Source organism: Siniperca chuatsi, linkage group LG4 (assembly GCF_020085105.1).
Source record: "Siniperca chuatsi isolate FFG_IHB_CAS linkage group LG4, ASM2008510v1, whole genome shotgun sequence".
Taxonomy (NCBI): Eukaryota; Metazoa; Chordata; class Actinopteri; order Centrarchiformes; family Sinipercidae; genus Siniperca; species Siniperca chuatsi.
This window is the reverse complement of record NC_058045.1, coordinates 24,671,695-24,686,573: the sequence shown is the minus strand read 5'-3', so window position 1 is coordinate 24,686,573 and position 14,879 is coordinate 24,671,695. Positions and strand designations below refer to the sequence as shown.

The 14,879-nt window shown below is 38.6% G+C and overlaps 2 protein-coding genes across 3 annotated transcripts in view; both read right to left on the bottom strand.

Annotated features, from left to right (window-relative positions):
- The window catches only part of si:ch211-266k8.4 (USP6 N-terminal-like protein), a 68,158-nt gene extending 61,800 nt beyond the window's left edge, over window positions 1-6,358 (bottom strand). Inside the window, exons 1-7 of one of the 2 annotated variants that reach the window (XM_044194055.1) lie at window positions 6,060-6,358; window positions 5,116-5,203; window positions 4,905-5,012; window positions 2,588-2,777; window positions 2,121-2,246; window positions 894-1,008; window positions 91-160 (exon numbers count right to left, since the gene is read on the bottom strand). In XM_044194055.1, the coding sequence (XP_044049990.1) occupies window positions 91-160; window positions 894-1,008; window positions 2,121-2,246; window positions 2,588-2,777; window positions 4,905-5,012; window positions 5,116-5,203; window positions 6,060-6,202 (840 nt within the window). In that variant the 5' untranslated portion in view covers window positions 6,203-6,358. Of the gene's footprint in view, window positions 1-90; window positions 161-893; window positions 1,009-2,120; window positions 2,247-2,587; window positions 2,781-4,904; window positions 5,013-5,115; window positions 5,204-6,059 lie in introns of both variants that reach the window. The other variant, XM_044194054.1, reaches the window with a different exon arrangement.
- Window positions 6,359-7,591: 1,233 nt separating this feature from the next.
- olfml1 (olfactomedin-like 1) lies at window positions 7,592-12,987 on the bottom strand. The gene is made up of 8 exons (XM_044194268.1): window positions 12,410-12,987; window positions 11,307-11,410; window positions 10,979-11,169; window positions 10,625-10,728; window positions 9,904-10,095; window positions 8,530-8,710; window positions 8,267-8,426; window positions 7,592-8,035 (listed from the first exon to the last, which is right to left on the bottom strand). Exons 1-8 carry the CDS (start codon window positions 12,536-12,538, stop codon window positions 7,879-7,881), a joined length of 1,218 nt encoding a protein of 405 aa, XP_044050203.1. The 5' UTR covers window positions 12,539-12,987; the 3' UTR covers window positions 7,592-7,878.
- Between the last annotated feature and the right edge of the window lie 1,892 nt (window positions 12,988-14,879).

Below are 14,879 nucleotides of genomic sequence, written 5' to 3'. Positions count from 1 at the left end.
TTCATACCTGTATGTTTCTTAGTCGGCTTTTCTTCTACGTACAAATCCAGGGTGAAAACCTGACCTGAAATGAAATCCAGAAGCACTCACCATGTGCTCAGAGAGCTGTGGCTTCCTGTGTTTCAGGAACTGGTCAAACACCTTCACCTGATGCTGGACCCTGATTGGACCAAAAATAACAGCATTGTTCAGTTCAGTGTAGCTGTGCCACAGATCACCAATTCCAAGAAAACAGCAGCAGAATTCGGGAATTGCATAGAAATTTCATTTCAGGGACCAACTTGAGCCAGTTTTCAGATGCAATTGCATAGTTAGTATTTTTATTTAATTTTAAACATTAATATATAATACTATAATTACATATGACCATACACAAATGACACCATGGAAGTATTATTTGTTGTATCTGTAATAGTACAAGGGATTCAAATGAAGATATTTAAACCCCATGCAAAAGTTATGTTGCTACAGGTCACGCTGCTGTTTCTCTTGACTAATTAGGATCAATATTTCTGCAATGATTTTTTCGTTGGCTTTGCCCTTTGCCATTTTCCCATCTCCTCTTTCTGTTTGTGCCAATCGGTAATCTTTGTTTGCACAATGAAACATAGACCAAGAGAAGCTGCCAATTTCTCTGCATTGGCCCTGTCTGTGTATGGTCATTAGATGTGGTAATGATTTCTAATCAATTGCATCACAAAGCACCTTAAAAATGTAACAACAAAATGTATCTTTCCCTTAATTTTGCACAAATCACTGAATGTTTCATTTAGTCAATTTAAAAGTATATATCCAGTACTTTATAGTACTTCTTAAAACGTCTGTACAATCAGTTTAGAGTTATTATTTATAAGTATATTTTTATTTATTATATACTTTGAGCCCATTCTTACTTGAGGTCAAACAGTTCGGCCAGATATTTGGGCTTATCCAACAAGGCTGTCAGAGCCCAAAACGCCTCCTCCTCTCCCAACTGCATCAGCAGCACGGCAGCTATATAGGACATCCCTGTGAGACACACACACACACATTGTTTTAAATATGTATATCTGCCCTCATCATAACTACTGCATCTTTCCTCCAAAATACGATGTATTTCCCATGGAAGCAGCATACAGAGCAGGACATACTGTAATGCAGAGAGGTATCAGTGGAAAGTGAAAACTGTAAACCATGAATGGGATATTAGTCAAGAACAGAAGGGAAGTTTCATTTGGTAGGACTTTTTCCACCTACTTTAATGTCATGCTGGCACAAACACTGACAAACTATTTTCCAGAAACAAAAAGTAAGTCAAAAAGTGAAAAAATTAAAATACAAATATGTAATATCATTGGGGAAGTATGAGTGTATTCAGGGTTTAAGATGATTTTCATCCAGATTCTATATCCTATCAAATCAAACTTCCCACGGCAAAAGGACAACTGTTCACTGTAGTTGACAATAAGCAGGGTTCTTACATGGTGAGAACAGCTGATCATGATTCTGATCTTAACCTAATATCTTAAGATGCAAATGGGGATAAACACTAAAGAGCTACTGATAATCCAGAGTTCCAGCAAAAAACAAAACAGTAGTAATAAATGCTTGTGCTGCTAATGATATTTTCTCAATCCGATTTTCACCCAGATTTTAGTGTTTTTCATCCAATTTCCGCTTTCATTTAATATTTAAAATACATTAAAATGCATCTCATTAAAAAAAGCTAAATATTAAGCCCAAAATATATTATGGAATAGAAAATGTGTAATTAATTATGTGAAAAAATATGTTTAATTTCCTTGAGACTTCTTGAGCAGAGAATCATGCAGTGACTCTTTATATTAACAGTCCTCTGCTTCCATCAAGTGGTCACTTTATGTACTGCAGATATCTTCATTAGATTACTGAAAAAGTGTGAGGATGAGTGAGGAAACACAAAGTTAAGCTCAAATGACAAGAAGTGTCTCCCCCCTGGGCATTTAGAACAGCCAGACAATAATCACTTCAATATTATTTGCTGGGAAGCAAAGAAAGAGGGAGCACTTTAAACCGTTTTAAGATACTATTCTTAGAATCCCACGTGTTATATAAATGAATACAGTTAAATCATATCACAGTCCAATCATTCAGTCCATTACCTTGGCTGTATCCAACCTGCGGGTTGTATTTGGCGTAAGCGAGGAGAACTCTGAAGAGTTTAGCCTGACCCTCAATGGCTTCTGGGCTCTCCCCCATCAGAGAGCAGTGGGTCGGGAAGGAACGCTCTATGGAACAGGCAAAATTTATATGAAGTAAGCTTCTATTTTTCCTCTAACAACAGACCTAAAGTCTGCTTGTACCTGGTGATCCCAGAGATTCTCTGTGTCTCTTTTTCATTTACATTCATTTCTTAAGCTGTGCTCTGGTCACTACATAACTTCAACCTTAACCCCGGACATGGTGCACTACGAGAAAAGAGGCGATGAAGAGTATAGGAACACATATAATACTGAAGGGCAACAAACTAGCCAAAATATCATCACAGTAGAAACCATGTTCTCAACAGAAAACAACATTCAACATACACACACTAAGTCTACAACTTTATTCCCCTGTTTGAGCTCACGTAGGTCCAGGGCGATCTGTCTGAAGAGTGTGATGTCGTCTACAGAGTATCTGGGCTCGGGGCAGCTGGAGGGCTGCTGATGGTTCAGACCCAGATCGTTTTGGGTGTCGCTCAGTGTGGCGATTGCAGACAGGATGCCGTACTCACTGACTCCCAAGTCCACCAGGGGTCCTCGCACCTCCGACAAGCACTGCTGTTGGAGAAAGCCCAAAACATTCCATTGTTGGAAATCAATAACATTTCTGCTGTTACAGTTTTTCTCAATTGCTAAAACACTAAACCCTATTGTCTGAACCAAATGCTCAGTTGCCTGAACCCACTGATTGAATCAATCACTCTTTTGGCAAAACCATAAGCACTTTTCACCTGTTCAGACACAACTTGCCAACACATTTTCATTGTGATGCACCCGTGCTACACAATGGTGAGCACAGGTGACAAAAGTCAAACACAATTAAAGCACAGATGTCACCACTTGAACACAGCAACTCAAAAGTGATCACAATTGTGGCTAATGATGTGAGGGAACATATAAAGTAAGCCAGTTCAGAGGGAACTGGTTTGTGAGGCCCTACAATGGATAGAAATCTGAGAGGAAGAGTTCGTGTGAGAGGAGGTCGAGGTGGTCAGCGAAGACCAAGAACAGTAATATCTGATGAAATCAGAGCTACTGTGATTGACCATGTTCTTGTCCATGGTATGAGCATGAGGGAGGCTGGACAAAGGGTACAACCAAACATCAGTAGATTCACTGTGTCCACCATAATCCGAAGATTTAGAGAAGAGAACAGGTAATTTACCTTTTTTTGACATTATAGTACAGTATGTAAATGTTGACAGCAATTACTGTATGACATACTATATTCTGTACCACAGTATACCATAAGTAAATATATGTTTCAGTACATCACTGTACCAATATACTGTAGTATTGTAATGGAGGGTTGGTCTAACTGTTTGTAGGCCTAGTATTCCATGTATATTTTTTGTAACTCCATGTTCTCTTTTTGCAGTACGGAGACATGATGCTGTGGCTGAGTAATGCACTTATTTGTATATTTTTGTACTTTATTTTTACATGGGCTTACTGTACACCAGTGGCAAACGCGTAAGATTTCTGTTTTGTCTTTTTGTACAAGTGCTAAATGCAGAGTTTTTTTTTTGTTTTGCAACATGCATTTAGCCTACAGTGAACAATAAACATTTATTTCTCCAGCTTCATGTCCTGAGCATTGTTTTCTATTTTTCTACGTAGTGTTTAGTGACTGTTCAGTAGTGTTTTTAATTTTCATTAACAAGTCCCTAAATCACGTTCTCTAGTTCACTTCGATTACACACTTGTCAATTTAAACTAGAGCTGCAACTAACTATCATTTTCATTATTGACTAAATCTGCAGATTAATTTCTCCATTAATCAATTAATTATTTTGTCTCTGAAATGTAAGAAAATATTGGAAAATTTTAAGTTGTAGTTTATGTTTAGCATTTTTGATGACTAATCGATTAATTGACTAATGGTTTCAACTCTAACATCTCAACAACAAATAGCAACCCATCAAAGAGTAACATGATTTGATATTTTACTGCATTATTTGTAAAGTCATCAGTTCTTATACAGAATAACTAGGGAGGCAACTAACTTTCCCCCCCATTTTGAATGAATCTGCTTTTGCTGTTAATTCTTTTAGATTAATCGTTTTGTGTATAAAATGTCAAAAATAATGAACAAATGTCCATCACAACTTCCGAGAACCCAAGATGACGTTTTTCAAATGTCTTGTTTAGTCCAACCAACAGTCTAAACCCCAAGGATATTCTGTTTACAATAATACAGCAAATCCTCACATCTGAGAAGCTGACACAAAGGAATGTATATCAATTTTTTGCTATTTTTGCTTGACAAATGGCTGAAAAGATTAATTATCAAAATAGTTGCTGATTATTTTTCTGACGAGCAACTAATCGATTAATCAACTGTATGTTGTTTCAGCTGTAAAAAGAACAGTAGAATGAATGCCAACTTGCACACAGTTGTAGTTGATTTTAATATTTCAACATTGACATGTTAAAGAATTATTTTGAAATGATGCAGAGATGGCTGTTGAAAATAATTACAAGTTTTTTTTTTTTGCTCCTGCGTTACCTTAATTTTGGAAATCGCTACCTCAGTAAACGTAAGTGAGTCTTAAAATATCTGGTGGAACTCTAAAAAAAAAAATCTTTTTGTTTCCACTCCCAACAGCAGCATAATTTTGGTACTGCAGTATGCAACTTTACTCGCATGAGGGTGACACAAGCCGTTCTTTCCAGGTTTACCTGGTAGTTGAAGTTACTGGTTTCTCTCATTCTGTCAATGGCGAGAAGACACTTCCACACTCTACCTCGCAGGCTTGGAGGAATACCCATCCTGATAAATCGCTCAATCTGAAAACACCGCAAGAGTGTGAGAGAAAACAAGATATGTTTACGCTTACTGCATGGTAAAAACATGAGGGTAGATTGTTTTTGTAGTTTATACAAGTCTCACCTGGCTCTTGCAGATAAAGCTGGCTCCATTCCAGTAGCTGAGCAGCTCACACAGCTCTTTCACCCTCACTGAGCTCAGCCTGGGGTAGCTGACAGAGACAACACATGGTGAGCTTAGACTGATTCATCAGTTTCTGGAATCAGGTCGATATTGGTAATTACTATTAAAGCACTGTTTTCTTTTTGTTTTTAATCACATGATCGCTGAAATCATCAAGCATTCCAGTTTGGGGGGGGGGGTGTTGCTTTACAGCTTCAATGTTAACCGTATAAACAACCTACAGTTAGACTAACGTTAGTACTTATCCACCTAAAAGAACTAATTTGTGAAGTTTTATCAATGGAGAAATGTATATTACCCTTAATGAGCTAAATGTTGTCTCAAAGGTTTGTCCACTCTGACAAGAAAGCACCAATTCAGCATCATTTTATTTATTTGCAGCAAATGTTGAATAGAAATTGGAACAATAGTGTTGGCAATTAATTTTTATATAGCTAAAGGTATAGCCATATTGGTCCCACGTAGTTATGTCATACTGTTAGATATCACGTTGAGCTCAAACTTAACAAGACATCACTTGAGATACACTTCAAACGACACAGCACAGTCTAACATACATTTAAACAGTTATGTTACCTGTCTATAAGATTCCGTATAAAAGCGCTTGCATACCACTAACTTAACTTTACCATTAGCACAATTTTACTCACGTTTTCTGTAATTAATTCCCGTTAGCAACCGAATGAAAAGAATAAAATGAAACATAATACGGTTGTAACGCTTCCAGAATAAAAAAGTGAATACTAGAGTTAATATAACTGTCTTCAAGAACTTTAAATGTCCAGGGTCATGACAATTCGATTCCAGATAACGCTAACTAAAATATAGCTTAGTTTAACTGGTTAGTTTTCAGGAGCTAACGCTAACGTTACCCTGCCCCGCACCTGTAATCATGGCATCGGTGATGAAGTTTTTGGTCCTTTCGTTTAGTAAGAGCAAAACCGAATTCATCAAAGCGCAAATTCTCACTGCGTCTTCTAATTGTAGAGCTTCTCCTGCTGGCGTTACTACTGCTTCTCCTCCTCATAGTTATAAAAGACAGGTGTTTGAACACACTTTCGCCCGTTTCAAAAATCACAGTAGTCAACAATGCCTGTTAGTTAGCGAGTAGTTGCCATCAAACTCAACGGTCACACTTGATGACCCGCCCCTTTCTCTACGTCACCGTCAACTGAAAATGGGCGGGATGAGTCAGAGACGTTTAAACAGTGGATTTCGATTTGAGCTGTAGATTCACTAGACAGGGATATTTGTCAGGGAATAAAAAGCGGAAGAGACAGGCTACATTATAACATGGGAACAATTCCAGCATGGTCATATCAATGACAACAACATAACTGTCATTTTAATCATTTAAATCTGAATATTGCGGTAAATTGCAGAAGAGAGACACATACTGACCTACTGGTCAACCACAAGTGCAGGAATCCTGCAGGAATGAAGCTTGATAGAAAGATAAAGGTGAGAGTAAAGTGGGTGCCCTTCAAACACTTTGATGATACTTTCCAGATATCTTTCTTAATCATAGACTTGTTTAAAATGCAGATAAGACCATATATTCTCTATATCCACCTGTGTCTGACTATACTGCCATTAAAACTTTAAATGATGCCCTTACCACTCTTACTGAGACACACAAATACTAAGGAATTACATCATCACTCCGGACTTAACCCCCATTTATCACAGTGTGTTGTGCTTTATCACTGATGACAAATTTCATACTCATCATCACTGCTCTCTGTATAATAATACAGTGTGTAAGAAGGAATAATCATCTCATCTACAGTGTAACAGTGTACTGTTAAAGCTTCCAAACTGCCTCACATCTCTTCTTATTTAAATCTTATAACACACAATCCACTACCTACTTAGTTATCCCATAGGCTAATCCCAGAACTACAGTACAATGCACTTTTTAGAGGGAATGAACTACAAACAGCTCTCAAGCTAGATTTTTTCATTCTTCAACTTTCTAGACCATCAAAAGGTAACAAACCTCAGAAGAGCATCAGTTCCTGTTTATTCAGAAACACTATTTTTATCCAACATACATCAGTGCTGTACCAGATAGTGCTCAATACTGTTAATTTAGTTTGGAAACTCTAGTTAAAGCAACAGCATACATGTACTCTATGTCCACATGTGAAATATTCAAAATGTGTGTGTGCATATGTGGGTGCAAGTGGGTAGAACTACCTGTACACTAGACAGTTGTCCAGGTATAAATGTGTATTTTAGGTCATACATGTGTGTAGATGTCCAGACGGTGTTCTAATAGGCTGTCAGAACATGTCATATACAAATGTGCTAAGAGCTTATCTGATGAGCCGGCATTTCTGAAAAAGCATCCCACAAGCCTGTTTTAATTAGGAATTATAAATATTATAAATTTTAAAGACACATGACACTTAAATGTTTAAATGACACTTTATTGTGGTGATACAAAGTATAAAGCCTACATAATGCATAAAATGCTTTTGTTTGGACATGATCTTAATGTCTATAACGATTAACAGTCATGAAGGCAGCATCCATTGCCAGCAAAGGATCACTATACTGAACAACAGTAGATTATAAACTACTCGTCAATAATTGAAAATTTCCTTAATTGATGCTTTTATAAGTGATGTTTATTGCATAATTTTGGATTATTTCTGAAGTGATACCACAAGTTTTTAAAGGATTAACACTAGATCGTCTTCATTCTGCAGTGGCTTGGTCATTTCTGCGTGTCTCCACTTTGTATATTGTCTGGTAGCCGTCGTCCCAGGCATACAGCTGCTGGTCTCCGGGGTGGTAGTGGATGCTGCTGTGGCTGGTGTAGCGCTTTGGGAAGAACATCACAGGACTCTCATCACTGCAGATGGATGGTACAGAAAAGAGAAAATGTTGCGTCAAATTAAGAAATCGCTTCAGTTGTTGATACCACCATAATGATGTGGATGCAAAGGGTGCTTGTGTGAATCTGGATGAAAAGATTGTTTAACACTGTGATTGAATGTTTAGTTTACCTGTTTTCTGTGTATGCACATGTTTGTTTGAGTATAAGCTTTGAGTATCTTGTTGGTCTGTCTGTGTGTAATCCAACCTGTGGATGGTGTCATGGATGTCGTAGAGACACTGTATGGTGGAGCGTCCTCCATAGCGTGTATTGTAGACCACGTAGAGGGTCCCACATATTAAGAAGGCTCCTTCAGCATCACGGCTCCTACATTGTGTATCCCATGTATATTCTACTGCCAAAGTTCCTGAGGTTTAAACAAAAAAAAAAACAACAAAACATATGCTAATTATAGACCAGGTTACGTTACTTATATACGTATGTATATGCTTAGGGCTGGTATGCTCTACCTTTATCCAGTTTGGTAATGACAAGGTTTCCTCCATACTCAGTGTCAGCATGGATGACCCAGAGGCCGAGTTCGTCTACAGCCATATCCAGGTAGGTGTTGGGGTTCAGACTGTAGACTGGTAGACGGCCTGCTCCTGGTAGCAGTGTACTGTCCACCACTGTACCATTCAACAGGTCTACCTTTATGTGATGTAATTAGATGGAAAGAGACAAATTCAGAAATGCTATGATTATAGTTTGGATTTCTTTTCAGTAGTGTCAGACATGGTGTAACCACAGAACTGGATGTGTACAAACAAGACTTAAGAGTCTACAGCTATGCCAGTGACTCTGTGGGGCTGTACGTAGTCACAGTGTTGTTTCTAGCTAAACGCTAACGTCAGCATGCTAACATGTTCACAATGACAATGTTAACATGCTGATATTTAGCAGGTAAGGTTTATCATGTTCACCATCTTAGTCTAACATTAGCTAATTGGCACTAAACACAAAGTCCAGCTGAGGCTGATGGGAATGTCATTAGGTTTGCAGGTTATTGGTCATGAACCAAATTACTGGACAAATTAAAATTTTGACTTGATGATGGCGCCATATAAAAAAAGACCACCAAAGTTACTACAATTCATCCTGACAGGGACATGAATGTCTAAACCAAATTTCATGACAATCCAGCCAATAGTTGTTGAGACATTTCACTCAAAACCACAAATGTCAGCCTCATGGTGACGCTAGAGGAAAAGTCAGGATCGCCAAAGTCAGTGGGATTCATTGTCTCGTAACCATAAATGTCTGTACAAATTTTCATGGCAATCCATCCAACTGATGAGATATTTCAGACAATCCTGTTACAATCATGATAAAAATAGTTCAGCTATGTGGATATGGGTCTATACTGTGCCTTCAATAATACAAGGTATTGTTCTACTGTATATTTGATTAGATTTTTGGAAACTTTTTCCCAGTAAACTTTCTGTAGCAACTACATGTGCTCCAAAACACTTGATCACACAGTATCTTGAGAAAAGTCAGCTCATTTTACTGGGACAATATTGTTTCTTTTGGCATTGTTAGCTCACTGACCTCAGCTGACACAGAGCAGCGAAGGAAATGGGACGAAAATCAACTCCCCAATGACTAAGCTCGTCTGAAGTGATCTGAAGTCAGTCTCTCTTGCAATCAGCAGTCAGTAACTGTTCTCAGTAACTGTTTGCTAGCAATGAGAGCCTTCAACTAGGCCACAGAATAAACAAACAGTTTTATTAAGCCCCTTTTATATTTTACAAACACAGTGCAAATCAACAAAAAAAAATGCCTTGCTGGGAAACACGCATACAGTAGTAGTAGGCTTTGATTGCTTTACTTCAGTCACACACCTTCAGTATCTGGTTGGGTGTGTCTGCCTTGTGGCAGTAGAGGAATCCATTGAGGACCACATGACCTGTCCCCTGCCAGTGGAAAGGCAGCTGCACCACCTTAGCTGGTGGAGTGGTGGTCCTCTCTGCGAAGCTTTGCAGAGAAACATACTCCAGCAGAGTGTTGTTATGAATTCCACTGAGCAGGTAGACCTGAAAGATTTACACTTGTGACCAGTCGAGAAGTGAGTGAAAATTGTATTGTGCAACTCAGCTTTGACATTCCATTCTTGGACAGAATGATATTCTTAATCTGTGGTATTCATGCAATTGGCAACTCTGCTGCTTTTACATTAGATTTCTCCCTTGCTGATGAATGTCTAGAAAGAAGGCTTTACTCTTTGATTCTGATGGACTGACATAAAAACCTGACGTTTAACCACTAATTCATTTAATAGGAAAAAAAATCTATATTTCTGAGATACCTGAGATACATCTGAGATACAATGTCAGCAATCATCCCCATCCAAATATAACTGTTAAAGAGTGTATATGCTGATCCAGGGTGAATTAGCCCAAAAACGTCTAATTAATTTACACTGTTATGAGAAAAAGGTCAGCGAGCAGCCCCACACTGAGGAGAAGATAAACACCGTCTGCTGCCCAGAAAGAAACACAGCTGTCTCTCCACTGTAAACAGTCCATTATTACTGTAATTACGTCATCTTCAAAAAGAACGGACCTTAGCTGATCCTTCAGAGGGGTCCTTGAACCAGGAACCATAGGTGTCTCCTGCCTTCTTCACAATCTTAAGAGACTTGATTTGACTCAGGGCTGTGCTGCAGTCTGGATATGTTGGAGAGAAGACTATGAATGAATGGGATTTTATCAAACTGTAGCAAAACATTCTGTACAGTACATTTTGTACCTGTTTTGATTTGTCTGGCTTCGATTATATGTCCTTTGACTACTATCTTGTTCTTTTACTTTTTCCTTCTCTTTCATTCTACTCCTCTAATGCATAAGCCTTGACCACTAGACAGACAGACACACACACACCCACACACACACACACACACACACACACACTTCCTACCTTTCTCCACTTTGATTTTGGCTTTCTTTTTCAGCTGGTCCAGTTCTGCAGCCTTTATCTGTTGTTCCAGCAGCGCCTCCTCCATCTCAATGTCAGACTGAGTGGGAATCTTGTTTTCAAGATATTCCAACTCTCTCTCCACCCGGTCTACTCGCACAGACAGGCTGTCCACCTGGCTCTTCACCTCTGATCTACAGAGCAAAATAGTTCAGTTCTCACGTGCCTTAAGTAACTGCTGTGTTCCTTAATTTAGTCACATACTATTTAATTCATTTCTTCTTGTTACTATTGTCCATTTGGGGCAAAGTAGTTTTTCAGACAGGCTTACTTCACAACACTGAGAGTGGACAGATAACCCCTCATTTCAGAGGAGAGGTCATAGGTCTTCTGGGTGACGCTCACTGTGTTTTGTTCACACTGATTCAGACGCTCCTGATGTCAGTGACACAGAGAAAAATGGTTATGAATACAGAATTTTGAAAGAAGAAATGCATTCTTCCTCTCACAATTGAGGAATTCATAAGGAATAAAACACACCTGTGCTCATTTCAATACACTCAGGAGTTTCGCTGCTACAGCCTTACTTGGTCTGGCATGACCAGTAGGTTATGGAAGCTATAACATTTGCTAATGTTAGCAAACTTTAGGTAGGTATTGCGGTATAAATGACATAGTGGGTCAGCTCACTGACCATGAATTCTTCTATACTTGTGCTACTGTTTACTACATTTTAGCATAACTGTCTATGGCGGTTGTTCAGCAAGTAACATAGTCTCACTCAAAGCATGAAAAAGCATGGGATTTTCTGATAAACTTAACTTTTGAAAGAAGAAAGAACACATTCTTCCTTTTACAAATAAAAAGTTAAACTCATGTAAGCAATAAAACACACCATTGCAAAATTCATACACTCAGGGATTTTACTGCTACAGCTAGATATTGTTGTGTAAGTTACACAACGATATCTAGCTAAAGAAATGTCAGTATTGAGTCAGTTCACTAACTTTATGACTCTTAGTAAACTGTGTCTCTACAGATCATATTCATAGATATATTCTTGAGATCTGTTGACACAGCCAGACACCGATAACAAGAAGACTTTATAAAAATCAGTCAGACAGCTGAGATGATGCCAGATTTTGGGCAGCCTAGATGATCTGAGCATGGTGTAAACACAGTACAAGTGATATTTTCAGTGTCATTAATCTGCTCATTTTGACGTCAGGTGTTTTTAACATTATAGCAAGAGAAGCTGAAAATCTTACACGGAGCAGTACAAGATAGTAGAATATACTGTATATTTAAGGTGTATGAGTAACATCACAAGCAATAGTTAACAGTAAGGGCTGCAAGGGTTGAGGTTATAGTGCTCTGATGTCTCCTAACGGATGCAGGTACCTGATGTCACATACAATTGCAGCGGGCACCTACCTCCATCTGAACCAGTCTCCTCTCCAGGTACTGGATAATAAAGGCATCCTGGGAGGAACCCTGGCTCTGGACTGAACCCACAGTCAGATATAGAGATAGGAGAAGGACAGGAAGCACTCTGCCTGACATTACTAGCACTATTGTCAACAACTCAGCACTGAAACTACTGCTCCTGCAGTAACGACTTCAGTATGAAATGCCTTGTCAGTGACAATGAGACCTTTTTCCTGTACTTCTGAAGCTCTCCTGCAGAGTACAACCCACTATAACAGTCTTCCACACTGAAAATAAGCCAAAGAAAAAAAAGATCAACCCGTATGGCTTCAGTCACAGCTTACGACAATCTTTTTTCCTCCTGCTGTGCTCAGTAAGCGTTTTAGTCCTGTTAGAGTTGCAGCTCCAGAACGTTCTGTCGTTTCTCTGATCAGTTATTGCTCAAGTGGATTTGGATCCAAGTGAACCTCACCCACGATCCCTCCCAGCCCCTCTCTCTCCCAGTCTCTCAGTCTGTCTCTCTCCCACCCTTCCCTTCTCTGTTTGAGTTTGTGTATTTGAGGTTTGAGCGAGAAAACCAAAAGAGAATGGGGAAAGAAAGACAGTGAGAGCTAGAAACAACCAAGACAGTTCAAACCCTATTGGTCAATCCTGCAATTTTTTACTGTAATCCTCTCCAGATGGCCAGCTGACACGTCCTCAGTTCTCACACAGAGCAGAAGCTGTTCAATAAAAGTTGTTAACTAGCCTGTATACAGTAACAGGATCAGCAAAACGTCATCCTGTGTAAAAAATACACACGGTCAGTTAATAATATTCAAATCATCACAAAACACACTCAAAATTCACAAGACAACACAAGTATTTTGTTATCTTGCAAGACATAAAGGGTGTTTCCACTGGCAGGATTACAGACAGACAGACATAATATAATAGACATATAGCCACAAAGCAAATATTACATAGTTGCCTTGTAATTTATTTGCTCCTAATTCTAGACTATGATGTAAAAGACATGCTATTATCTAATATCACCATAACCTCCCAAAGTAATGGTTATTCTGAATAAGGAGACTGAGGGCTTAACAAGTTAGAATACAGATACAAAATAAACAGATATCTGACTTTTAAAAATCCAAGTTTGAACATTTGTGGCAGTGTGGTATTTGGCCTTATTACCATTCCTGGTGATCCAGATGATATTCTGATTGATTTAGGTCCAAAAGTTGTCGCTGCCATTATGGATCATTCCTGGTTCACTGCTGATGTTTTTATTTCCATCTGGTGCTTTTTAGAGCCACCTGGCCCTGCTTCCTGGGCTTTTTGTCATGACAGACAAACATCTGGTTCTCAGCTTTGAACACTGTACTAGATCTGGCGCATATAAAACACAGAGCTTCACTTGAAGAAGCAACTGCATGTGAACAAGACAAGGATAATATAGGATAAGACACTAACACGCTAACAAAGCAACATATATCTCGTCTTCTTAACATCTTCTGTTGAGATCTTTGGTATTTTAGCTTTTGTCAGGCCTCTACAGTTATACCAGGTTACTACCATGAGATGGCACCACATCACATCAAGAATATTACTACATACTGTACTCCAACATACTACAGTCTAATAGTAGCAGGCCTTACCACTCCCCCCTACCACTTTACCTGTGGTCTGTAATTATAGCCTACTGATAAATCCTCTGTGGGGAGCAGTGGTTAAAGGCAGCAGGAAAGTAAGAAGGAACAGTGAGCAAGTTCATGATCAGAAATGCACTCTGCTGCTGTGGTTACTAACCTTTTTGGCTCATCCCCTTAAAACAAAACAATGTCTGTGTGTGACTCCAAATCAAAGGTTTAATACTATATGTCTATGACTCATAAGGTGTTCAACCAAAGTGATTTATGGTAAATATGTAGAGGCAATATGTTTATGATTGTCTCTCATACTGTTAACCTACTGTAAAAGTACTAAAAAGACTTTGGAAGATATCCACTTGACTGGACTAACTCAGACTGCTGAATCCCTGTAAAAGCTTCAGATAAACTTGCACAGAAACAAGGATGTTGGATTTTGACCCCCTCTTACACTGGAAGCGCATTAGCAAAGGATCTTTTAATGGCCAGTATAAACAGGAGGAATGCAATGTGTGAATGTAAGCAAAACCTGTTTTAGTGTTCATATGGGCACCTGACTATTGTTTTAAGACAGACTTAAAACCTATTCTTCAAGTAAAAGTAACAATACCACTCTTTAAAAATGACAGGTGAAAGCAATGCAAATTTTACTTAAGTAAAAGTACAGAAATATTAGTAACAAAATGTACTTAAAGTAAAAAAAAAATACTCATGCAGAATGACAGCTGTCAGTGTTATATTATTATTTTATTGGATCATTATTATGGGTGCATTCACATGTAAGCGACACTTCAATGTTGTAGTTGGAGGTGGAGCTAAGTAAAGTACTTGAGTAAATGTAC

Excerpts from the sequence above, each read along its gene's own strand:
- olfml1 (XM_044194268.1), bottom strand. The coding sequence starts at position 12,538 with ATGTCAGGCAGAGTGCTTCCTGTCCTTCTCCTATCTCTATATCTGACT. Across the intron at positions 11,411-12,409 it reads GGAGACTGGTTCAGATGGAG|GAGCGTCTGAATCAGTGTGA; the intron begins GTAGGTGCCCGC and ends CACTGACATCAG. Across the intron at positions 10,729-10,978 it reads CAAAATCAAAGTGGAGAAAG|ACTGCAGCACAGCCCTGAGT; the intron begins GTAGGAAGTGTG and ends CAACATATCCAG.